This window comes from Anoplopoma fimbria, chromosome 20, assembly GCF_027596085.1.
Source record: "Anoplopoma fimbria isolate UVic2021 breed Golden Eagle Sablefish chromosome 20, Afim_UVic_2022, whole genome shotgun sequence".
Taxonomy (NCBI): domain Eukaryota; kingdom Metazoa; phylum Chordata; class Actinopteri; order Perciformes; family Anoplopomatidae; genus Anoplopoma; species Anoplopoma fimbria.
The window spans coordinates 7,348,395-7,375,277 of record NC_072468.1 but is presented as its reverse complement, the minus strand read 5'-3'; the positions used below and the strand labels follow the sequence as shown (position 1 = coordinate 7,375,277).

Sequence of the window (26,883 nt, the reverse complement as noted above, 5' to 3'; positions counted from 1 at the left end):
ATCTTAGATAACAGAGAATCTATGGGTAGTATCTGGTTTTAAATTATCAAAACAATATCAAACATCTGCAAAAAGTTCTTGAATTACTTGTGCATTCCTAGCCCAACTCTCAATCTAGATCAGGTTTAGACCTGCTATGGCACTGCAATTAATCTTGAACAATGTTCACAGGGTAACTCTCACTAGCCCTTTGAGATAAAGAATGACCAGCAAATCACCTGGCAAAATGAGTTGTTTGGTGAAGTAGCTGACCAAGACAAAAAACAAATAGGAGGCCAGCATAAGTTGATGTCCAGAGATGGGAGAACGTGTCAGACAGAAACCCATCTCTGCAGCACCATAGCTCTTCAGGCCAGGGAGCTGCAATGCAATCAGGCCTGAATGGTGGGATGAATGCCACCCCTGAGTAACCTGGAGTTTGCCAAACGGCTCTCAAACTACCCTGAGAGCATGTTGAAAAAGATGTCCTTGTTTGATTTGACAAGATTGAACTCTTTGGCCTGAATGCCAAGTGCTTTGGGGAAAACCAGGTACTTTCCATGGAACGGTTAACACCGTGTCTGGTGTGAAATGTGGCTATGGCAGCAGCATCAAGTCATGAGGAGGCTTGATGATGGGTGAGATTTGAAGGGAAGGTAAACAACATCAGACTTGCCAAAGATTCACTTTTCAATACAACTAAAGTCATTCAGGAAGGACAACAGGAGCAGCTATGGGAAAGTCAATGGGTGTCCTTGAATGACCCTGCTAAATGCTAGATTAAGTCCTTAAGATCAAAGTCCACTAATGTCATATAACTACTCTGACAGACATTAAAGGATCTGTAAGACAGAAAGATTAAAACTGCCTTTGCAAATCATACAAGAATCAGACAAGAAACTTGTGCTTTCACAAAGGGGTTGGGATTTAAAAAGCTGAAGAGGTGGGAGTACTTTCTGAGGCCAATAACACACACATATGCAGGACACAGACACACATACACAAACAAATAATAATTTAGAAGTTAACCTGTAGGCTCTCTTGCTGTTGTCTTCACTATCTTCCTGGTACTCCTGTGTTTCAGTGGTCAGCTGAAGCTCATCCTGACTGCTCTGCTGCAGAAGCCCATTTGTCTTCATTATAAAAGAAAAATAAACAATATAAACCCACTTTAATGCATATTGAAATACATTTACAAATACATTATTACTTTCAAGAGTCTTGTGTTTGATTCAGATATTACTTCAGAGAATAGGTTCAACATTATGAGAAATATTCAGTAACAGTTTGGCCGCCTACAAATACTTAATAGTGTAATAGTAAATAGTTAGAGAATTACCAAAAAACTATTAGTTAACCATTTTATTAATCGTAATGTTTTTTTTTCCTTCTCATGAATGTTGTATCTTTCTCACAATTTTGAGTAGTGTAGTTAGAAGTTAATCTTCTTATTCAACAAATGTTCAAGTTCAAGACAACCCATAGTACTGAAGTCAGTCTTTATTATCATGACTAAAAACAATTAAAACACTGATTTATATTTTTTTTATCTGCTTTCTAAATCCAAGAATTGAAGTCTAGATTAGTGCACGAAAGGGCTAATGACACATGTGGAGACCCAGGACTCACCACTTCCGCACTGGCAACGTGGAGCAGATTCGGGGGGTGGTAGCTGGAAGACAGGGCCTGAGACTCCAGGGTGCTGGAATCCTGCAGCTGCTGGACGGTGGAGAACTGGGACTGACTGTAGCTCGAATCAGTGATGGTGAAGCCTGAAGGAAGCAAAAAGAGAAAAATCAGTCTCTTGAGTTATTGATCAGACGTCCACTTCTTATGTACAGAGAAGCAATACCACAGCATTTAACAGCAACAGTGGATCTACAACTCGGCACAAATGCAGTGGATAAGTCAATAAAGCACAAATATTTCTCTCAGCAAAAATAATAATTGCAATCTAGGAAAACTCAGTCCATAATGGTCAAACGAAGCACAGCACGTGCACAAGTGAACCTGGAGATGCAGCAATTTACCAAGTGACCAAGACTTTTAGATAAGTATGATGACATTTGTGAGCAAACACAATATTAAAACACAATACAAGGTTTCCCACGTGAAACCTTAGGGATCAAGGTTACAAGTTATATCATCAATAACTACATTATAATATAGAATACATGTGGTATACTGGGGGTTTAAATATGTTTAGCTGCCCAGGTTACCCATTTCCCAGACACACACAAAATATGCCCTTGAAAATATGATGGCACTCAAGGTCATATAAGAATGATCAGATTTCAGGTCTGTTCTGGACAGATTAAAAGGTTGTAGTGCCTCCTGAGAGAAAATAAAAAGTAGATCTGCCAGACAGATGTTTGCTCTCAATGTGCTATCCTGCCAGTGCTCGCTATTCTGATTCGACAGAACCCAGGCTGCCAGCAACACTCAGTTATGCCAACTGGCTGGGAATTGTGGTCGGAGCCTAGTGAGTTAGTTGGTGGAAAAAAAAAAGGTACCAACCATATGTTCGTGTTCATGGATTAAGAGTAACACAATGCAGAGGGAGGAAAGCATTGAGATGGTACATGTACCATCTGTGAAAGTGACTTGTATCTTTCTATGACCAAATTAACTGTTTGAGTCTGGCTTTTACCCACAACCAACAGCTGCTGTGTCCTTAAGAGTAAATTATACTCTCAAGTGAAAGATTCCATTACTATGGTGATTTCTTTAGGCCGACATTTGCACACTGTACAATAAATGTGCTATTTTAGCAGAAAACACTGCAGGGTAATTACTGGAACGATAAGTGACTCGCTAGAGCTCATTGTCTATTCACTTTCCAATCAGAAAACATGTTTTGCACAATAAAAGATGACAGGAAAAACAGATTTTCTACTTCTTTGTCATGCATAAACACTAACTCAATAGTGTATTGTCTAAGGGGAGGGTGGGGGAACATAATGGAAAAGCTTGCATGAGTGAAATTGGTGCGACAGAAAGTGTGTGTTTTTGTACCTTGCGTTAGAGCTTGCTGGTCAAAAGCAGGCTGGGGAAGTGTTTGTGTCTCAAACTGACTGATATTCTGAGGCAAAGAATGTTGAGTAGTCACATACGAGTCTGTCAACACAAAGAAAGAGACACACAGAAATACAACAGGTTAGGCTGATACTCACAAAGTCAGATAGAGAGGACATTTGAACTGTTCTGCATCTATTCAAGGTTAAAATAATGACATAGACTTGACATAGGGCGCAGTTGAACAACTGATTACTGAGTGCAATTGTTCCGGTCTTGGTGTTATTTTTGTCTCCATCCTTAGTGGTGTTTGACCACTGCACTTCCACAGGTCCCTTATCCATGTAAACAATGTCTTGCATGTGAAAATACTTGCTTATATTAACTTCACAGTTCATCATGCATGTTCATGAAAGCTATGCAAACTAAGAAGAGGTTCATAATAAAATAATAATAATAATAATTGTGTTATTGATGGTAAAGAATAGGGGTAAGATTAGGTCTAGCTAATAACAGTAGGTGCTGTTTTTGAGAACAATATAAAGATACTATATGCTATAGACTTGTCTCCCTTTTAACCCTTTGTATGAAGGTTAGATTGCAGTCTATACACTATTAAAATGTCATCAAATATAGATAGCTGAGGTCAAGAGTACTGAACCCGACCACAAGACATGCATTTTAAAACTGAGGTGGTTTCTAGAAAAGCCTATTCTAAACGGGCAACATAAAGTTAATTATGGAAAACATGAACTTTTTAGAGATCGAGGTTGATCTGCTTGGTTAATCATGACCCATCATTTCAGAGACCAGGTCCTGGTCTTTGTAGAGTACAGCGTTAGCAATGCCATGCTTTACTCTCCTCAAAGATCTAAAGCTCCACTGGAGGTAGTGTAAGCAATACTATTCTGGGAAACTAGGCGTGTTCATATACTGAACAAACAGATAGATCATGGATAAATTAATCAGAGTGGTTTGAGAGTTTTGACTTGTGTTTGCCACTTTGTTTCAGACTAACAGAAATTTTCATTGCAAAAAATCAAATATCCATAACCTATTTTATGTCATAACAGAGTCATTTTTTTGGGTTGAAGTTTCATTCTTAAACATTCTTTAAAAATGTCAAAAAGGTCAAATTTCAGGGCAAATCAGATGATGCATATCTCTTAGTGGTCATTTTGCACCAGTTGGTGTCTCTTTGTAGTCAGGCTGCGTCTCTTTACAGTCATTTTGAACCCCTTTGTTGTCATTTTGTGTCTCCTTGTAGACATTTGGTTGATTTTAAAAAAAGAAATGTTAACAATTACTTAATATAAGCACTCTGGTCCAGGGACCTTGGCCCTGTACCCAGTAGGACTGTTCAGTAATCCATCTTTGATATGCCACATCTAGCCACACAACTCCTGCTTACCTTCTCCTTGTACAAGGGGTTGGTCAGTCAGGGGTGCCTCCAATGTCACTTGTTGACTGCCATTCACATCCTCTGTCTGGCCCAGTTCCAGCATACTACGCTGCTCTGCTGAGGTAGCAGGTGGTTGCTGGAGGGAATCTCCCTCTATTTCCACCTGCATATCATGGTCTACCGTGCCCCCTCCTAAGGGGTCATCTGTTGACTGGGGCTGTAGCTGTTGGGCCAGTTCATACCTGGTTTAGTAGAACAAGAAAAGCAGAACCTTAAATGTATATATTATTGTTATACAACATTTTTACTGGTTTGTTTATGACTTCCTTGCCACTGCATATCTGATGCTCCTTAACTATTTTGCATAAACTTGTACAAAGAGCGCAATGGGTCGTCATGTGTCTCAAACCTGTGTGTCTTCATGTGCTTCCTGCAGTTGGGTGACGACTTGAAGGTCTTCTGGCAATAGGGGCACATGTAAGGTCGTAGGTCACTGTGGGTGGTCATGTGGCGTCGCAAGCTGCCACTGGTGGTGAAAGTGGTGTCGCACATCGGGCACTTGTACGCCTTTAGGCCTGAGTGGGTCCTGATGTGAGCCTTGAGGACCCCTGAGGAGGCAAAACCTCGACTGCACTGCACACACTTGTAGGGCCTTTCTCCTGTATGAGACCTGGGATGATAAAAGGAAGGCAACACTCAGCTAGTTAGGCATGAAACTACAGTTTCAGAATTTAGTTTATAATGGGACATATTGTATACAGTAGTAGCATATAATTAAAAATTGAACTGCTAATGCTGATATTTTTAATTGAAGTGTTCTAAAATGTAGTAATATTATGTACTTAAAACTTTTTCCCAACATTATAACCTCTGCAGAACATTTATGAAAGAAACAATGCATTTCTTGTCAAACTGTCATGACAGTTTATTACTTGGCCAGATTGAATCAAATTCCATGGTGTTTTTATAAAGTGTTAACATTCCAGGTCTATCAGTGAATCATGGGAGCTGTCACTAGAACCACTGCAAGGATGACAGCACTATTAGTTAGGTTAAGCTCTTAATACTGAAAGGAAGATAAATGCTAGATTCCGCTCATAATAAAAAGGCTAGAAAGTTCAACAGAGATATATTGGTTAGAGAAGCTGAGTGACTGGGCAATTTATCATTCTGCTCTTTCATTATTTTGTTTTATGCATGACTTTCAGGGGTATTTTAGAATAAGTTTTAAAAACTCACTCGAAAAGAACACTGTTCCCCTCGCTAAGCCCCGCCCCCTACTGCTTCTCCGTGAAGCTGCATGGAGCCCACACTGTCCCTAACTGCACTCTCTGCATAAATATGATTTAATTTCTGGTCAGAGAACAGACAGAAGGGGCTACAATATGCATTTGAATGATATATCCCCCAATGTCAACACTGATTCAGCAGCAACACAGGTTAAGATAAAGATAGAAGCTAAAGCCTAAGGCTCACAGTGTAAAAGTGAACCACCACATCACCTGGCGATCGAGACTGAAGGCAATGAGATTAATGAACAACACTGTTCCTGTAAAGCTGGGTAGGACTTCTTTCACTGTTACAAGTAAATAAATAGCAAGATCAGCATGTGTATACATTTACTATACCCTTTAGTAGCTTGCGTAGCTAAAGCTAGTTAATGGTGTGCTAACGTACTCCGTTTTTTACATAAAAATATTGCGTTTATATACCTACTTCCAACATCTCTCGGTAATAAATTTACTATTACACATGAACCAGGCACAACGTTTAACCATGAATAGCTCAAAATCCACCGAACCAGCCTGAAAATGAAGAAAATCTGGAACGATTGCATGAGAGTCTATGGAGAGGAGCCGTGGTATAGTTTTGGAACCCAAGTCGGAGCTGGTCAATGCTACACTATGATACTCTCTCTTTCTCCTTACCCACTTCTGTCTTGCTTTGATTTCATCCAGCCTTCCTTGGGACATCCTTACAGTAAACTTTCCTTGTCTTAGCCAATTATTCAAGAAGACATTTTGGCCTGAGAATATTGCAAAGGTGTAATCACAATCAGTAGGGTTCATCTTCTGGGGACTAGAGATAAACCCACAAAAACACGGCTAGGCATCAGGGGCATGACTGGTCAAAGTCCTACTGTCAAACAGAACCAGTAGTTGTTGGTGATACCCCTCTTTGGTGGCCCCACTGCTCTGTGGTGTTCCCCAAGACTCCATCCTTGGGCCATTTTGTTCTCTGTTGTAATGCTTCCACATTATCCATTAACACATTCAATACCACTGGACATGCAAATTTATAAAGAAGCTTTACCTGACATGCTGTTTCAGATGGCTTGATTTCTTGTAGGCCTTACTACAGAACTGGCACTTGTATGGCCGGTCACTGTCAACCACCTCAAGGTATTGTTGAAAAGTCAAGCGATGGTTTTGGGAGGGGATGAGGCCTGCTAAGCAGCACAAGTGTTCCTTATTAAAAGACATTTCATTTTGTGAAGAAACTCAAGAGAAAACAAACCAGAGAAAGCAGCTTCACATGTCACTGTCAACAAGTGTTCTTACCAAAGTCAGTGATGAGGATGGGTTCCTGCAGGGGGATATCAGGCAGAGGTAGGTTACTCTTGGACACTTTGGCTTTGTTGGTTTTGCGGGCAAACTTGTGCTTCTTCTGCTGCAGGCTTTTGAAGTGAGAAGCAATGTGTGTTTTCCTGTGGCCTGATGTACGGAAGATCTTGTCACAGTGAGGACAAGGGAATGGACGCACACCTAGAGAAAGTGGGGAAAAACAGCACTTTTGGAAAATTAGTATTTAGAGAATTTGATTGTTTCTGACATAAGTACTTTGCTACAAATAGCGAAAGATTACAAAAATAAGCAAAATATATCCAAATTCACTATCCCTAAGCCAATCTGAATAAATATGAAACTCACACATAAACCAAAAATGTAAGCAGGCTCATATCATTTTATTACATTTTTTGTCTACAAAAGGTTACAAAGCCTTTCAGTTAGCAGGAGACAATATGTATTTCTAAGAAATCAAATTACATCACAAGGAAAAGTGACAAAGATATGAAACTGCATTAGCAGAAAGCCTTAGTGAGAAATAACATATCTAACGAAAGCCTTAGCTTAGAGCTAACATATAACCAAAGCTAAAGTAAACACGTAACATCGAAAGTGCCATTACATAGCAATTTGAGAGACAAAAACTAATGCACATTGCACATAATTATTAAACTGTTACAGTTCTGTTCATTCACACTAATGCTGACATTTCATGTCCAGGGAATGATTCTTAAAGGTAATCTCTCTGAAAAGAAGAAAATACAGAACGATTGTAAACACAAGTGCAAATGAGGGCTCTAGTTTTAGTGGCACAAAGGTCCAGCTTTTGTCATTTGCTGCCAAATGTATCATGGCATATAGTATAGTAATACTAAATGACACAGGCTGCCAGGAAACTGAAAACATTAAGTTGAAAGCTCATGTATGTCATCTTTTGCCGAGGTGCGTAGTGGTTATCTTGGCATACAGATGAGGAATGAGCCAATAAAGTGAAAAAAGTGCATTCAAAAGGTTGAATTCAGTTTGGCTTTAAATGTAACCCTTTCATGAAGTGGACCTGATTCTCACCTGTATGCAGACGCATGTGTACCTTCATGCTGCCAGAAGTGGAGAAGCACTTGAGGCAGCACTGACACTCAAAGGCCTTGATACCCGTGTGCGTTTTCATATGTGCTGTGAGGGTACTCTTGACAGCAAAAGCTCTGAAGCACTGTTTGCACTTGAAAGGCTTCTCGTGAGTGTGGATGCGGATGTGGCGGACAAGGTCGCTGGGTTTCTTGAACTCCTTGGAGCAGTATGGGCAGCCGTGCCATCGAACGCCGTTCTCCTCCCTGATGGAGCCTGGGAAAGGAAGACAGAGTGAAGCAGCTGTCCAGCGTTTCTGTCCGCCGACAGCTTGGTGCTCCAACTGAAAGCAGTTTTTTCTTACAGAATTTATCAATCATCTCTGTAAGGCTTTAAAAAAAAATCTTATTCATGTTGAACAGTATCCAGTAAACAGAGATTGCAATATTATATGAATGCAGATAAGAAAAGCAAGTCTTTTAAATGTATTGCTCAAGCTGTAAATGAACATTATATTTACTTAGTAAATAATCTAACTCATTCAATTATTGTAATTGATATATTTTCGTGCTTTGCTGAGTAATCTTTTCTGCAACATGGTTTACAAATTTCCAGAAGAGAGAAGTCATTTTAATGAATAATTTCACTTAAAGGCAACACCAACCTACTGAGCCTCAACACTAAGGATGCAAAGTCTCATTTAAAGATTATCGTGATTATGTCACAATGCATGCGTTACCTGGCATTTGAATTGGTTTCTTGAAAATGCTCCTTTTCTTCTCCCTGGCCGGTTTGTCGGGTCCTTGTACTTTCTTGCCTTCTCCAGCAGCGCTATCGTTGCTCTGGTTCTGTGACTCTCTGGATGTGGCGTCGCTCTGCGGCTGGACCACACTCAGCCCACTGTTCTCCAGAGCTTGCTAAAGGAGCAGAACAAAAATCTGATCTAATACCACGGTTTAAAAAAGCCTTCATGTACTCAAGCTGCAACTGACGACTAGTTTGATAGTGGAATAATCAATCGATTATTGATTGAATAATCTATTGGGATTATGAATCATACATTTACTCAGCTGATAAAACAGAATGTTCAACTGATACCAAGTCCTGTCATAGACCAAAGGGGTTGCTATAACAACAGAGCATTTACAGCCAATCCATATAGAAAGTGGTTCATTTTTGGCGTCCGTCTCTCGCCTTTCTCAAGGTACAGATGCCCTTTCATTATATTAAATTAATTCACACTTACTCTGTGAGATGCACGGAGACCCCTTGTGTTTTTTGCGTTTAAAGTCAATTTTGTCTCATTTGATGAAGTGTAATATACATATACAGCTGCTTAAATCACACTTAAGGGTACAATATGAAGGAGTAAAAAACTAACAAACAAAGTGTAATGTCATACAGAAAATTAACCCCGTCAATCATTACTTGTGACCCGACAGAAGCGTGTGGTTATTTTTGTCTCTACAGATGAAAACAAAATGTTTTCCCCTGCTCTCCTTTCTCTTTCTCCTATGCTGTCTGCAGAGTGGCTGTGTGTCTTTTTTTACTGAGGCACACGCACCAGCAGAACCGTCAGGATAAAGCGAGCCCCGTTGGCTGCATTCCAGCAACGCGGCACCTTCCCACAGGGCTGTGCAGAGGTGTGTATCTTTTCTTTAAGTGCTTTGGAACATGACTGCCTTGAAATAATAGGAAGAAACATTCTCTGATTCACCGCCTTGTTCTCACTAACGCCCCCTCTCTTCAATCACTCTATAGCTCCCTCAACCATCGCTGTTCTCTCTCTCCCTCGCTGGCTTGTTGAGCTGAGAAGGAGTTGCCAGCTTTCAATGCTGTGTGTTTCCAAACAGCACCCGACATAAATAACATATCATATCTTTAACTTTCCCTATATTAACTGATCAGGGCTCCCAGTCTGTCTGTGAGTTTGCCTGTTTCACTGCCTCATTGTCTGATCCCTCCTTACTCGCTATAATGGACGGGGTAACAAAATCACCGATTGTTGATTGCTTCTCATGGAGCCGACAATTGTACCGATGACGTCACCAACTAATCAAGCACCCTATTATACAAAACAACTAGTTATGGAAAGAATGTTTACTCAATAATTTAGAAACAATACTAAACCGAATAATGTAAAGATTATTATTATTAGAGATTTAACAATTTGAGGTATGACTTGAAATAATGTGACAAATATTAACAAAACATTAGCCAAAACAATATGATGGCCCAGAACCAAATCACAGTGATAATCAAATAATTTTGTGTTGGAGAGAAGAGGCTCTATCCAACTCTCCAGCAGTACTCATTCCTAAAGCTTCCTGGTAAACATCTACTATTTTACTGTCCCCTTTCCCCTTGACGGATATTGTTTCCACAAGCACCAAAATCCTGCCATTCAGTCACCAAAGGAGAGAAAATTAGAATATAATTAAGTTTCCACCAAAAAAAAGAGTTTTAGTGAATTATTTTCATCTCCTCCTGTGTCGAAATATATTCCCACAGTGGGTCCTCCTCTCTCCAGCAGAATCATTTTCACATAAATGGTTCCACTAACTTTTAGAGGTCTTAAATGACATTTGTGTGCTGCTGTGCCTTTCTGCAAGCACCTTACACACACAAAAAGACCATGAGAATTATCAGAACAAGTAGTATATCTTCAAGAGTCACATTGATGGATTGGAGCTGAAGTGGTGCAATCTCTTCATTTTTTTATCATATTGTAGATTAGGTCAGAGGCATGTCATTCTGGAGCTCTTGTTCTTGTCATCTAATTTATTTAGAGCGGGTGAATGTCCTTTGCTCACCTGCAGGATGTCCTGGTTGATGGCAGTTTCCATGGTAATAGCTGGCTCTGGAGGTTGGGGCTGGTCTGTCTCCCCGCTGACCTGCTCAGACAGCTCTAGAAGTTGCTGGATGACATCTGTCACCCCCTCGCCGCCCTCTGGTCCCCCAGGGGCCTGACCCGTCACCTCTGTCTCCTAAGGGAGAAGAAGAGGGGGAACAGAGCGAGAAGGAGAGGCGAAAGAAGATGAGGACCAATTTTACAAAGGGCCATTCACAATATCATGACAGGCTACAATTTGAAAGCTGACTCATTTTCAGTAGGAGTTCTCTAAAGCATAAAATGAACTGAGCATTGGCATTCTTGAAACCAATGTTAATTAGTCTTCATATGTGTGAATCACCGGCACTTTGATTCATCAACAAAGACAATGAAAAAAATACAGACAGTGGCTACAGTTACATATACAATGTCTGTCTGTAACATTTTAACACTGGTGGATTCCATGTTGCCATTAATGTGCCCTCTTGGATGCCCCTATGGTAGTTTAAACTGGATAAATTGTCCTCTATGGTGTCCTACCAGTGGAGAAAATATTCTGCAGTACCCTCTAGTGTGAACTGCAAGTGGAGTAAATGTGACGCAGAGCCCTCTAGCTGCACATCCATTGGACGAAAACAAAAGCTGTAGGCCTCTAAGTCCGAGACAACGTACCATCATGATGTATCTATGGTGAAAAATGCCTTCCTGGTTCCCCTGTAGTTGTTTTTTCTGCACACTGATGCCCTACCCATTCAGCTGGTGCCCATGACTGACTCTGCCACTGCCTTTTAACGTCACTTAACTGCAAATAATAAACGTGAATGAATCACCTACTAATTAACATATTATGCTGACATATTATTACCACTGTCGTAAACAACGCAAGGCCATCCCTGAAAACTTGGCAGGGTCTGCGCTGCATTTTAGACTGAAGGATGCTTCAAATTTGCTTAATTTATGGCAAAAGGGAAATTGCAGAAGTGCAATGACGCTAAAGCTTTAGAATTTTTGGCAAAGGGAAACGGTGGAAGTACTGAAACTCGATGGGAAAAAATAACCACCATCATTTTCTACTGATATGGAAAAAGACAGTGACAAATTTGGCAAAGAAGCAATGGTTTATAAAGGATCCCACTGGTTTTGAACTGTTTGCACTAAATAAAGCAACTAACAAATACTTTGTAGGAAATAGTGATTTTTTACAATTCTGATTCAAACATAGTTACATATTTAAACTAGATGCCCTGTGTTCATCTGCTGTTAAGTATACCTGCAGTACCCTGCATCTGTCCCTGTGTATTATACTTATTAACCTCGTTTACAGGTTCAAAATAATTAACATACTTGTATATACCTATTGGATGCTGGGCCCATTAAGTGTAACAACCTTTTTGCTCATCTGTCGTGCATTCTGCATTTTGTTCGCTTACCGAAGTGCATGAGGGCACCTCAATGACAGAGATGTGCATCTTGCTGATGTGGGCATTCAGACTGCCCAGCTTCTTGAACACACAGCTGCAGTCCATGCATGGAAACAGTGGTACGCCTTTAGTCTGTAAGAGAACATAAAACACATACAAAACATTATCCCTGGCTGCCTTATATGTGTTTTGCTGTTAGAGCTTCCATCATGTGAGTCATTATAGTCACTGAAAATCAGTTGGCGGGTGAAATGCAAGTTCCTGTTGTTAACTCGGGAATGTATACAAAACTGAACCGAGAAGCCAGTGCAGAGAGTAAAGGTGTAGAAGGCAACAATGGGGAAAAGACCATGGCAGAAATCAGGTCCACGGAGAAAGGAGAGACGGAAAGGACGACAGAATTCATAAACATAGAAATTGGTAGATTTTTGGAAGTTGTGTTCTGATGTCATTGATTGTGCAAGGGAGGCTGAAACATATTTGGTGGTTTATGCAGCAAGGGAGATGTGGGGGATAAGGGATATTAAATAAAGGGGGGGGTAACTTCAATTTTTTTCAGGAAATTGAAGTTAAAATGTTAAGTGGGGTCCATAGACAGTTTCTAAGAAGTGACATAGTCATCGTGATGTCACCCATTGGTTTGTGGTGTCACTTCTGGTGCTGTCTTGGTTTTTGGAACCAGAAGTGACACTAAAGTACAAACAAACGCTGAATAGGGCATTTGCAGGCAAACAAAACAGTAACAATTAACTTTCATGAACTGAAAACACACTCTAAAAGGGTTAAAGTTGTAAGACGAAAAACGTAAACAACTCCCAAGCCGGACAACACCATGGCAGCGACCTGACAATCACAAGGTAGTCACGCCCTAAAGCAGACCCCGCGTTGAAGTCTATTTTACTCTAAATGGGACCATAATTTACTGAATTAACATCATGCTGTTATGAAGAAGACTTGAAATGTTCACAGTGTTAACTGAAGTAATAAATAAAGTGAGAAGTAGGGTTCTTTTCTCATAGACTTTTATACAATCGGACTTCTTTTTGTAACTAAAGGAGCTTTCTGTAAAAACAGTTGAAATGTCTTAAATTGAAAATGTTTAATATATAGGAAACCTAGTTGAAGTTCAAGCACTTCAAAGCAGTTGAAGTATCAGTTGAAGTGTAATAATTGAAAGCTGAAGAAATTCAGTTGAGGTGGCGTTAGATTTATATTCTCCCGCGGATTTATACCATTTTTGCCGTTTCTGTCTCAACATGCATACACCTCCCTACGTGACCAAAACACGTCATTGGATTCAAACCATGATGATTTTAGTTCCCTGGCTCCTGAGTATGCATCTGCTTGTGAAATCTATTATGAAAAACGCCTGACCATAATTTATTCATAAAGTCAGTCAATCATAAGGACAAACTCTATGTGGAACAGGAAAGCTGAAGGACACTTGTGAAAATTAGATCCATTATTTAAATGGTCCTGCTGTTTGGCTTTCCAGGAGTAATTCAATCAACTGGCCCCATCATGGGCTTTTAGCATGGAATAAACAATCATGTTTGCAAACAGAGAAAGAAAAAGAAAAGCCACGCTTCAATGAATTCTAAACTTTTTGTTAAAAAGGCAAAGAGACAGTGTATAAAAAGCCTATCTGACCATTTAGAACCCCTGAAAAATATTCTGTAACTTTTGAATTACACATTACAAAAAGAACTACTAGAACTAAACCAAAAGGATTTTTACTAGCAAGACTAAGAGTCTACAGTTATGCTAGCATCTCATATAAACTGTATAGTGATGCTAATCTTAAAATGCACATTTTTATCACCAATAATGTTTACAATGTTCACCATCTTAGTTTAGCATGTAGCATGTTATATTTGAACTAAATACAATGCAAGCTGAGGCTGGTTGGTATATCCTTAGCTCTGCAGGTATTTAGTCACTCAGTATAAATATTATTTAAGTAAACATACTTTCCCCTTTTGCTATAGTTTAAAAAAACAACAACAGTTAAATTCATTTCTCAGCTCGCACCAGCAGTAGTCAGCCAAATTAATGTGGAGCTTGGCGTGGAAGCACAAATAAACTTTTATACATTAAGGCTTTGTTTACCTTTTTGCTTTAAATGCACTAGCGCTGAGTATTGTGGCATATCCACTGATGGGGGACCCACTGCACCTCCAGTGATGGAGATCAGTGTGTTGCTTTACAATCATGCTGCCAGAAAGATGACCCAATCCACACTGCAGCCACATTATTGGAAGCGGGCATCAACTAGGAGCTACACCCACCACTATCTCTACACCCAATAATGGTCTTTGTTACCATCCCTAGATAAGGACATCCACAAAGAGGAGAATTCATTGTCTGTCAAAGTGGACATTTAGGAATAGGGAGGATTTAGATGTGTAACAATTCTTTCAACCCCTCAACCACATTTAGGCACTAAGAGGACGTGACCTTAGTGACTGAGCAAGGTAAGAGACAAAAGTCCAGACTAAATAAGGATGGATAAATCAGGAGGGCCCTGCTGTGAAGTCCTTACAAAAGGAGAAGAACCAAATGAGGAACAAAAAGCTAGCAATTTCACCTCATTCCCTTCCCAACAGACCAACAACATGGCAATGTGTCCTGTTGTATTGAATGTAACAAGCTGTGAGCAGGAAGGCAGGCAATTTGGTATGTGAGTGAAGGAGATGTACAAAAATAATATCTTGGACAGCAACCAGAATCAAAGAAATAATACTAAATAACCAAAACCTGGTTAACAACTTAAGACCATTTAGTTTTTTGGTTTCCTGCTCTCCTTTTGCAATAAAACAACAAATACTGGATTATCAGCCATTCTCGTTTAAATTTAAAAGCACTAGGCCCTTCTACTGAAGGCTGTTTCATTCACTGCTTGAGCTTAGCCATTCTAAACCCAAGTATTTGTGCACAACCACAGCCCTAGATTTGTTTCCTTTTTAAACTTGTAGTCTAGGGCTGGGTTTCGTTTAAAAAATAGAAACCAGAAACTTTTTTTTCCCACCTCATTACCCATCATGTGAATGGAAGCCTTCAGTTGGGTAAAATGCAACCACAGAAGGATTTAGGCAGGGATTCAAGTAGTCTTTCAATATCAGACTTTGTTGAAAAATGATGACGTAAAATGTATGTATTTTGAAATCACATTTTCAGTCCTACACACTGGTAGTGAGCCCATTTCTTTATTTCAATCAAAAAATGCACACCAATTTTGATGGGACAACTAATTATAGATTTATTAGAAAACTCTTAAACACTGTTATAAAAGCAACAGTTTTTTGCTTGGTAGTGTCTTTTAGTGCTGTAATACCATACTACCTAATCAGAGACTGCATCACATTGCACAGAGATGTTTCCTATACAGTACTTGAGGTGTGTGTATTTCACAATCAAACCTTTAGTTCTGTGCTCTTACCTCAGCGTGAACCCTCTGAACGTGCGAGTGCAGGTTCCCTTTCTGGGAGAAGGAAGCAGGGCAGAACATGCAGAGGTGAGGTTTCTCTCCAGTGTGCCTCACCATGTGGGTCTGCAGCACCACCTTCTGGTTGAAAGCCTTTCCGCAATGTGAGCACTTATAGGGCCTCTCACCTGAAGAGAAGGGCAAGGTCAGGTTGAAATTAAAGCTCGAACAGCCAGAAACACCAAAGCAATTTCACTTAACTGCATTTTATAGAATCTAAATTAACAACTTCAAAAGAAAAAGATAAATAGTGAATCCGAGGCGTAAATACTGGAGGCTTCTTTGAGACATCCTCACTTACTCCACTCATTCATTAAAGCATATTTTGAGGCTGGTTACAGCATTTGATATTTAGAACAGCAAGTTAATATAACTCTTTTCAAGTACAGCGGTTACTTTAAAAAAAGATTGCCACAAGGCTTTAATTTGCCTTCAAAGCTGTTCCAATACCATTTTTTCCTTCCCGATACCAATATCTGAACTTTCGTTTCGGCTGATACCGATCAGATACCACCGCGTTAAAAATTTGTCAGCGTTTATCGGGTGGTATTTTCCCAGTGTAAAATATTGCCAAATTGCTGGCATTATTATAGCTACTGCTAAGATTACACTCTGTGCATTTGCCCTATCAGTACTGAGCTAATGCAACTCTCTATAGAGTTGAGAAAGAAGCGAGATGGCTCACTAGTTAGGTTCTTCCATCATCGATTTCTGAACCAGTGATCCAAGCTTGTGCTCTTATCAACTGGTCTGTGCGTCAGAGAGAGTGAGACAATGAGGAATAGTGTTTGTTTGTGTGTGCGTGTGTGTGTGTGTGTGTGTGTGTGTGTGTGTGTGTGTGTTCTCCCGAGCGACTCTTCACTTCATCAGCTTAAGGGCTGTTTGAGATTCGAGGCACAGGAGAATAAACTCCATCAACTATTAGTCATCCAACCAGCCAGGCAACCGAACAAATTAATGTGGATGACGTTAACCAACATGTGAATGGAAGCTACTGCCTACAATGCCCAAAGCCAGACGGCTGAACAAGCGCACAACCTCACGAGAACACTTAATATAATCATATTTTCATTTTACCCACACAACATCTCTGTATGACAGCCGAGTGATGAGCTGCACTGAAGCGTACAGTTTGGAAATGGAGGACAAAGTCAGCAAACTGCTCAGAAGTTGGTGGAGTTATGTGATGGAGGAAACCTTAAATCAGAGAAAGTCCAGTTCCGAAAGACAAATGTAAGACTTTAGTCATACAATACTGCCAAGAATTAAATTCAGGAACCATTTAAAAAAAACTATAATCAAGACACAAAGCTGCAGACTCTCCCGTTTGTGGCACCACTGCCCACACACACGCATAGTATCCTGCTGCACTCACGACCTACTTCATTATCCCCGGGCGCTTCATTGCAGCCCACTGCTCCTCCGGGATGGGTCAAATGCAGAGAACTGAATTTCCCCATTGTGGGACTAATAAAGGCTTAATTATTATTATAACAGCAGGCTGAGCCCCCACCAATTACAACCTGTCCAGTGCCCACCCACACCTTAAAAACATCCACTTCAGGTTTTTTGGAAGCTGCAGGACAAACTGTTCACACAGAGTAATGTTCCTGACCATGAATTATTTAATGGACATTAGATCTACATAACATCATGTTGTGATCCGTCCTTTTCACTCACCTGTGTGTATTCGTATGTGCCTAACAAGCTGGCTGGGCTTTTTGAAAGCCTTGCCACAGTGGTGGCAGCCGTTTTGGAACCCGCTGCGGTCAATGTTCTTCTTGTAGTTTCTTGAACTAGAGCTGAGCGGCCTGCGGAGCGAGTAAGCACAAAAAAGAAGATAGGAGATAAAAATGAATATTAATTCAAATGTAGTCGTTTTGATAATACTAAAGAATAAGTCTAGCTTCATTGTACAGTAAGCTCAGAGTAAAGCATGATATTTTCCTAAAGATTTGTATGAAAATAAATTCAGAAAGTAGTAAAAAAACATTATGTTTCCTTAGACATAAAGTTACAAAGCTTATTTATACCCTATGGAACTATGGCACTTGATCATGTCAGTTGTTGTCTGTCCACTTGGCATGTCCCTAATACTGACAGATATTTCTTGGTTTCTAGTTTAAGATCAAACAATATCTTTATTTTCCATACACACATAGTTGCTAAAGCACTAAATGTACTAGAAGTATCATCCCGACCTTTTAATGTTACTGTTACAATGCTCTTTTTAAACCTTGGTTCTAATGATAAGCTTCAATTAAAACAGATAACAGCACTTAGGACTTGTATAGGCTGTAGAACTGCATGTTATGTGCATTAAATCAACAAGGTTGAATGAGAGTGTACAAAACATTCTGCCGAATGCCATGGTAGGCTGCGCGTGTCCTCATGCAGCCAATGTATTTTTTATTCCTAACCACAGCATATTACATTTTTCACCACTAAAATGAACAGAAACTAATTAATCTGGAATGAAGAATTTAAACTTAAATCTTCAGAGTCTTTCTGTCACTCTGCCATACAGAACTGCTATTTTTTTTTGGTGTTATGAAAGAGTTACTTTCTCTTGATTGTCTAACTGCTGTTACAGATGCCCATATGTCTCCATTACCAACACCTCTGTGTAATTCATGTGTCATAAAAATTGGAAAATAAAACGAGATGTCTGTGGGCAGCTATAATCCCCAATATCATATCACAGTGGTCGACCTTTGACTCTAAATGACCTAGAACAAGGCCTTCATAGTTACATCTGAAACCTGTTATATTAATTTTCCCCCTTTTAACTTCAAACAATTTCCACCTGACTCGGTCAAACAAAATCCATCATCATTTGTAGCCCTGCCTGACCTCATCTTGTTGTGACTCTTCATGTGCTCCTTGAGGTGTGCAGATGTCTTGAACTCCTTGTCGCAGGTCTTGCAGGTGTAGACCTTGACGCCAGACAGTTCCTTACGGTGCTCATCTAAGTGCAGAGACAGCTGGCTCTGAAGAATGAACTCATCGCCGCACTCCACACAGATCAAATTCTGCAGAATGGGTGGCAGAGGTGGGAGAGGAGACAAAACAGAGAGATACATTTCTTCCTAACTGGTAGGAAAATGCAAATCAATGACGTTTTCATGTTGGACTCTTCATCTGACTAACCTCCTCCTTCTCGTGCAGCATGATATGAGATTTGAGGCTGGCGATGCGGGAGAACCTTTTATTGCAAACGGGGCAGGTGAAGTCACAGGTGGTGTGTGTGGACTTGTGCAGTGTGAGGTTGAACTCCACATTGAATGTCTGTGGGCACCGGTCACATCGATGAGGCTGCAAGAGAGGAAGGAGAGATTAAAGAAAGTAGTGAAGAGTGTGAGTGGAACAGATCTTAGATGTCGCCATCTGCAATCATGTCTTTGTTTTTCATTCTCACTCTTGGTGGAGACAGGAGCCCCTTTAGCACCATAATCAATATACTTCCTTAACTGACTTAAGGTACTGCATTTGCTGTGGAAGTTGTCTCCCAATACTCTCCCACTGTTCTACTTAAGTGTCTACTAGAATCAATGGCGGCAATCTGCAAAACAACAGGTGTGTTTAAACATAATATTTTATAATCATAAATGTTTTAGGAGAGGGTAATCTTTGTTTTTTAGTTTCTCAGCTTGAGAAAGAAGGAGAAACATAAAGAGAGAAAAGTAGAATATAACCAAAACAGCATAAAAATATTTCCTATGAGGCAGAAATGGCTACAATATTGAATTTCCTTTCTATTAGAGGAGCTGACTGACTTAATTTCAGAGTACTTTCTGACTGCAGTGAAGGCAGAGAGCAGAACTGACACCGCTGAGGCTTACTCAGAGTGGCAGACCCCGAGGCTGCTGCTGTTCAGCCTGGAGCGTGTGTCTATGTGAGTGAACATAGCGGCCATACAAATTCTTATGGCCCTCATCTGCAGGTGCAGCTGTAAATTAAGTAACGTGGGGTCTGATTATTGTGTTTTCATGCCAGAAGAGACGGTCAAAAGAGGACAGAAACATTTTTTAAAGTTATCTTTACTCTCACTTTCTTGTTAATAACATAACGTGAAGAAGTTAGCCCCCTTAACTTGTGATAATGTGTGTAATGTGAGAGAGGGAGTACTCCGAGAGAGAGACAGCCAGATGGAAAGGGAGTGCAGATGGATCTTAACAAGGGGGAGAGGGCAAAGATGTGTTGCCATAAAGCTTTCCACAGCTGGTAAACAGAGAGAAGAGAGCGCACTTAGACACCAAAGTGCGACTTCTAGACGAATATTTAAATATGAATTAGTGACTACAAAAATATGCATTATTCAACATGAATTAATGCATATTTGTTATGTGTGTCTTTTTTAAAAACATGCATTATTTTAACATTAAATATGCCACTTAAAAATGAAAACACATCATCATACCTCCTTGATTGGCTGGAATGTCCTTCACACAGTATCTTAACACATGTTAATTATCATACTTTACAAAGCAATGTTAGCAGATCCCTCGGAGTCATCTGGTGACTCAGTGGATGCTAACTATGAAGATTATTTTTCTGAGTTACTGCAATATGCATTTTAAGATTTTTTTCTATGTAGGGCCACAAAATATGGGAGGAGGGAATGGTAATTCAAACAAATAGCCACTGAAACCCATTTAATATTACCAGCCAGTGAACACTGCAGCAGAGGAAATTGCAGCTGTGATTCAACATCTACGAGAAAGGGGGGTTTAATATTTGCTGTGCTATTTAAGACCTTTAATGGGCGCCAGAGAGGGAGAGGCTGCAGCATTAAGCAACTTTGGTCTTTCATATCAAAATATCAGGATCTGGAATGTCTCACAACAAATCCACTCAATGTATTATGACCGATGCAGCCAGTCATTTTTCATTCATCCGGAGGGTCAAGACTGTGCCAGTGCAGTTTGACAACAGTTTCCACTGAGTTCAGAAGCAGATGACATGTTGTGCTTTTTTGCCCCATTTCTTTCCAGATATAGCACAAGACATGTCTTAAACAGTCCAGCATCAAGTGTTATTTAGCAGCAGTTTATCTCATCAACTCGACTGAGCTGTGCTCATTTACATCTTAACCTGTTAACTGAAAACATGTGGTGATACAGAATGTTGTGGCTCTAATGTACTGTTGCATAAGTATAAGTAAATAACCCCAGATGTGTCTGTGTGAAGAAAAAACATGCAGCTACTAGTTAACAGTACAGTGCAGAAGCTTTGAAAGCCGAATATGGCACCAAATATTGTAATTGGCAGAGCTGGACACTTTCTAAACAGCTTTGATGGCAGCTTTAAACTTCCCACTAGCTTGGCCCAAATCCATCGTTGTTGCTGGGAAAAAGTTATCGTCATCACTTGCACAAAACTGAGGTGAAGAGTTGAGTTTTTAATTCTACTTTGTGAAGGTATTCCAGAACAGGTCAGCTACCCTACAGATGAATCCCACGGCCCCTGTAAGGGCTTGAATGCTCTGAGCTCATACCTCCATCCCAGCTGCACTGTGACAACCACTCTTTGATATCCTGCATAGAATTGCAAAGAATTACCCTGAAGACTAGCTTTTGAATCTCAACTGGCTGTTGCGAGGTAAATGGTAATAATAATAATAATAATAATAATAATAATAATAATAATAATAATAATAATAATGATACTCTGGCAGGATAAACAAATGCTGCTCACATTTGTAGGATTGCCGACATATGTGTGCTGTACTTACCTTATCGTTGACCTCATGTTCACGGAGATGCTTCTGGAGCTGGCTCTCAGTGGTAAAGATCTGTCCGCATATTGTGCACTTCTTGTCCTTGAGTTCTCCATCACTGAAACTGTCCCCCTTAGTGTCACTGGGATCGGCATCTGGTTGAGTCCAAGAGAGATCACTTCCATATATTAATCTGGTGCAAGAGGCTTTCTTGTGACATGAATAGCTGAATTACATGATAAAGGGCATTTTCACATTCAACAGGTGCTGCATTCAGTGGCTTTAAGTTGTTGTTTTTTTAAACTGTCTAAAACCAAAGGTTTGCATCCAAACTGTATGTTTTTGTTTTTTTTATACAAGCCATCGTATGACAATCTTCACACCCTAATTTCAAAGTATTGGCAGATATTGATGTAGTTGCATACTAAGGAGAGAAACACACACACAGTGACATCCATATGAATCCAGTGTTTCCTAAAGTGGAGTATAGGTTCACAGTTTCAGAGTTTAAGTGGAATAGGCTAATTTACCTAAAATCACATAATCCCTAAGAATGCATGAGAAGGTTATTTTCATTTCATCATATCATAGGAGTTGTTTTGTTGAGTGAGATTCCCTTTAGTTGATGCCTTCGCTAATCATGGCTAAAAATGACTGCAAAAGTTGTAACGTGAGTATGCTGGTATTCTTATATTCTGCATTATTAAGCTTGACTGTTAATAAAAACTCTTAAAAATGTCTTTCATATGTATGCATGGAGATGAATTGTAAACAACCACGCCCACTTTACTGGTCGTTTAATGTATTTTACTAATACATTAGACTCTGTTCAACAACACCACAGACCACAAAAAAGTGAGGTCTGTGAAGATAAGAGGTTCTCTCGTGAAATAACGTTGACGTTTTTTATTCACCTTATTTGCGTCTGTCGAAGACCAATGACGACAATTCAAATATATTTTAGAAGTTGGTTTCACTCACTCACTAATGCATTTGCAATGTTACGTAGATCAAGTTTCTATCACAGAGGGATCGCCTGTGAACATGTGTTTATCAGCTGATGAGATAGTGAACTGTTTGGTCGCGTCACGCCCATCTCCCCTGTCAGTCACAGCCATTGATAACAACATTTAGGAAATGAATGATGATTACACCGAAATACCATCACACTGAATGCATAGCGGCAGCACGTTTCAGTGTTTGTTTCGGGCCGTGTCAAAACGTGGTCGTGACACGTTGTTATGAACTCAGCGTTAGCCCAGCTCCACGGTCCCAGCAGCAGCAGCAGCAGCAGCATCTGGAGTGTCATGCCTCACAGGATCAAAACAACAATGGCAAACGTGTTGGCGTGTTAGCCTCGAAGCTAGCGGTAGCAAGAGGAGCTAGTTAGCAACACCAAGCTAACGGCGAATAATTAATAAACGAGCATTACGCGTTAGAACCGTGCGTTGCCTAGCGCGGTACGGAGCGGAGGCTGTTCCCTTCGCGGACACCAATTTAGACTGGAAGCCAATAAGAAGAGCCACCGAAACGTTATTAATATCATTCCGCCTCAATCACTCCTTCGCCGCACAAAGCAAAGCCCACCCGCAATACTATATCCGGGGACTATATACACTACATTGAAGTGTTATTATATCAGAGACTGAGGCGTTTGTCCTAATAATAGCAGGTTATTTGGATAGCCCATATTCTGTATTTTTTATTCGTTGCATTTTGGTACTTGTTACCTGTCTCGTCGTTGCTTTTAACTCTCAGTTTGCGAGGCCGGCCCCGCGGCATAGTTCCAGTACTCAGGGCGGGTGTGCTGTGAACGATTCGCTTTTCAAAATGGCGACTCCGTCATCTGTAGACAGCATCGTACCCATGAAGACACACCGCTGCACGGAGTAGGGAGACATCTACCGTTTGGTTCATTGTACCTGCATCTTTAATTACACACAACAACATAAACTTTGGTGTTGTTGTTGTTGTTGTTGTTGTTTTATTCTACATATAAGGTAGTGAGTTGCTCTATAATTATGAATAGCTAATACATTTTATATTTATAGAATATAGCCATTTGTTTACAACACCTTCAGTGTGACTTCAATTCTTTAATTTAATCATTTTCGTTGTTCTTAAATTAATTTAAGTTAATTGTAAATACCCTACTTAAATACAATAGGTGAGGAACATGTATAAATATGTGTTTTTTTATTGATTTAAAGTAGCTGTAGCTGTTTAAGCTGTAGGCCTACTGCAGGCTATATAGACCCTCCGGGGCCTTGAAAGCCCCATTGTTTATTCTGTAGGTTTGAGGTAGAGAATATGTCTTGTCAAACTGTTTGGCAATAGTTTTTGCACTACAAAAGCTCATTAATAACTGAAACGATAGAGCCCTACAGGAGAGTACTGTATCATTACCTCCTTTTTCTACAACATGAAAAAAATTACAAATATTACTTTATATTTTATGTTAAACCAGTGAGAATGAAGAAACAAGCCTAAATCTCGTTTTTGCCCTGTAACTTTTTACCAACAGGATATAAACTGCAGTAAAAGTAAATAATGTCTGAACGTGAGCCCAAAAAGGAAACTGTCAATCCAGTTTTAACAATACAATAAGTCAAACTTTTTGCAAATGTAAACAAATGAGATATTGATAGAGGATAATTGGTTCCTATTGATCTTGTTCTCAATTCTTCTTTCCCCCTCTCTTCCTATCACTACCAACACACACACACACACACACACACACATTCAATTACCTCTATTAAAGAGTGATTGTCATTGATAACCCTAATATGTCTAATTATCCTAGACAGAGAGTAACTTATCCTGAGTGTTACAAAAGCACTATACTGCAAGAGGAATATTAATGGAATACTACATATAGGAGAGAAAACACCAGATATGAATCTCAGTATTGATTGCAGTGACTCATAATGTACACTACCTGCAGATATATTACTGAAATATAACAGCCAAATAGCAAATAAAAGCATGATAAGGTGACTATAAACTCCCTCATATCATAGTTTAATTCCCATAAGTGTAGCAGGCACAAGTGTGATATGTTAGTTTTGCACTCACAACTGAGTGCTGTAGACAATATCATTGATTTTTCAAAAAGGTATGAGGCACGTTGTAAAATGACTTTACTGTCCACCAAAACCAGCAGAGGGAGGCAATGAGTTATGAATGGCTTTGGTCATTTATGGGCCAGTAATCCTGGATATGCCATGAAGACTGACTGTGCTACTGCTCCTGTTTAGGACTATGCTCCTGATCTTAACAGCCTGAAAGACTGTGTGTTTCACTCAGATCTCCTCTGGATTTGAATGAGTTAAAGACTCCCAGCAAATTGGTATGTGATGAATATCCTTGAAACTGATCTTACTTTCCAACTGAAGACACAGGCAGCTCATACACCCACACAAAAATGCACACAGGATAAGTCATGTTTATGACTAGATCCATGCCTCATTTCAAATGCGGTTGTTTGGAACCTGGTGATTGTATTCATAAAATCTTTTTCATACATTGACAATGACAGGAAGTCAAGATAATGTATGTTTTCAATTGACACAAATATAGAATACAGAACAATAGGGAGCAGGGCTGTGTGTTAAAATAAAAGAAGAACGAGAGAGTATGGATGTCCAGAGGGATTGGAACAAAAACACTTTGTGTATTAATGTGTGTAAGTAAATGTATTCTATTATATTAATGACCAAATATTAATAAATCTCACAGGGTTCCACCTTGTCATGACACTCTTGGAATACCATACATTTTTAGATTGTCAAAAACAAAAAAGTAAAGAAAAAAAAATTGTGTTCATATTTGTCTCATTAAAGGATTTAATTTCACCCTGACCCCAGATCTGTTTTTAAATGTGTCTACAGTATCCGCAAATGTGAAGGAGTGTAGTATTATCATTCAGTCCTTGCTAATTACCATGAAAAAACTCTTGTTTAAACCTGTATGTCCCCTCTGATAAGTTACTGCTTCCACCAGTATGAATTTACACAAAGAGAATTGCAAAAAACAATTTTCCATTTTACATGGGACAATTGTTTGGTGAGGCAAAAGATTACAAACTGAAAATAATTCATTCAGAATGCTACTAAAAACAAAATATAGCCCATGTCATACTTTAGTTGAATATAGTGTTGTGTAACTGTCTGGAGTGCAGTGTAATGCTTCAAGGAATCATCAAGAAAAAATCTTCCAGTACAAACGTCAAATGTCAAGTTAGGATTAAATGGAAACAATAAGTTTTAAGAGAAATAGCCACTTCGTCTAAACAGAGAAACTATTTCTAACCCTCCAGAAAAAAAGTGTTTGCCCTCTTAAAAATGTTGAAAAATTCCACATATACACACAAACACACACTGGGATTATGTGAAAGTTCAACATATTATCATGCCCATAAATAGATTACCTTAGATGCAAGGCTTAATCGTATAGGAGCTTGATTGCCTCAGCAACATTTTACCCTGATATGGGCCTAAAGGCAGAACGCCTTGACTCTCTGCTGTATTTTTCTTTGTATCTAAAAAGGGAAAGTCAGCCCCTTGACTTTTAGTGAATAAGCAACCAACCAAATACATGTTCATTGTGTAAGAACATCTGTTCCTGCCAGGCCGCCAGTTACTCTGCCTGTCCCGCCGCGGCTGCACAGGCCACTGATCTCACCACTGAAAACAAAAGACTGGACATCACTCTGACCTTGTGGGATTGTCCACGCCCCTCTTTCCTCCCTCTCCTTTTCTTTTTGCTCTGCGGTCTGCTCGCTTCCCTCTCACCGCAGTCAAGAGGCGAGTGATCAATCATTAAAATTGTCACGGGCTCTGGGAGTGGGATTGTCAGGAAGCCCACCTCTGTAGGAGACGCGCTAAACTGTGAGAGTGTGGGAGCCACAGTTGTTGAGCTACATCTCCAGCCTTGTCATTCATGGTAACAAGCCTCACCAACAGCACTGACATCAATGATACTGGCTGCGCTTTTCCACTGACTAGGCTAGACATGAGTCAGACTTGAAAATGCGGTGCTTGTTTGCAGCACTTTGCAGATGAGGTATCTAGTGAAAACGCTCCTGTTCAGTCAGAATGCTTCTACTGCAAATTCAATGACACCAGACTATTCACAGTTAGAACAGAAACAACCATGGCCTGGAGGGTGTCCTTGCTGATTTTGGCTTGTACATTTCCCTTTTTTAAACCAGGACATTGTTGTCTGCAGATTCCCCACCACCTCACGCCAAGGCAGACAAAGCCCATGTCAGACTTCCATCTCAAACAAAGGATAAATTCAGACACAATATTCTCCGTATGAAGCACGAGGCCGGGCTGTAAATTCCTTGATGGTGGGGGAGACGGATGACAGGTCCTACAATTGACCCCTGGAACAA

At 39.9% G+C, this 26,883-nt stretch overlaps 1 protein-coding gene across 2 annotated transcripts in view; it reads right to left on the bottom strand.

Moving 5' to 3' along the window:
- LOC129109693 (zinc finger protein 236-like) overlaps positions 1 to 23,336 on the bottom strand; it is a 45,652-nt gene extending 22,316 nt beyond the window's left edge. Inside the window, exons 1-17 of one of the 2 annotated variants that reach the window (XM_054621811.1) lie at positions 23,216 to 23,336; positions 21,501 to 21,640; positions 18,917 to 19,081; positions 18,620 to 18,798; positions 17,447 to 17,577; positions 15,722 to 15,894; positions 12,292 to 12,414; positions 10,842 to 11,015; positions 8,768 to 8,945; positions 8,032 to 8,304; positions 6,958 to 7,161; positions 6,710 to 6,845; positions 4,806 to 5,066; positions 4,406 to 4,638; positions 2,995 to 3,096; positions 1,609 to 1,751; positions 1,009 to 1,112 (exon numbers count right to left, since the gene is read on the bottom strand). In XM_054621811.1, coding sequence (XP_054477786.1) covers positions 1,009 to 1,112; positions 1,609 to 1,751; positions 2,995 to 3,096; positions 4,406 to 4,638; positions 4,806 to 5,066; positions 6,710 to 6,845; positions 6,958 to 7,161; positions 8,032 to 8,304; positions 8,768 to 8,945; positions 10,842 to 11,015; positions 12,292 to 12,414; positions 15,722 to 15,894; positions 17,447 to 17,577; positions 18,620 to 18,798; positions 18,917 to 19,081; positions 21,501 to 21,640; positions 23,216 to 23,267 — 2,771 coding nt within the window. In that variant the 5' untranslated portion in view covers positions 23,268 to 23,336. The remainder of the gene's footprint in view (positions 1 to 1,008; positions 1,113 to 1,608; positions 1,752 to 2,994; positions 3,097 to 4,405; positions 4,639 to 4,805; positions 5,067 to 6,709; positions 6,846 to 6,957; positions 7,162 to 8,031; positions 8,305 to 8,767; positions 8,946 to 10,841; positions 11,016 to 12,291; positions 12,415 to 15,721; positions 15,895 to 17,446; positions 17,578 to 18,619; positions 18,799 to 18,916; positions 19,082 to 21,500; positions 21,641 to 23,215) is intronic. The other variant, XM_054621812.1, reaches the window with a different exon arrangement.
- Between the last annotated feature and the right edge of the window lie 3,547 nt (positions 23,337 to 26,883).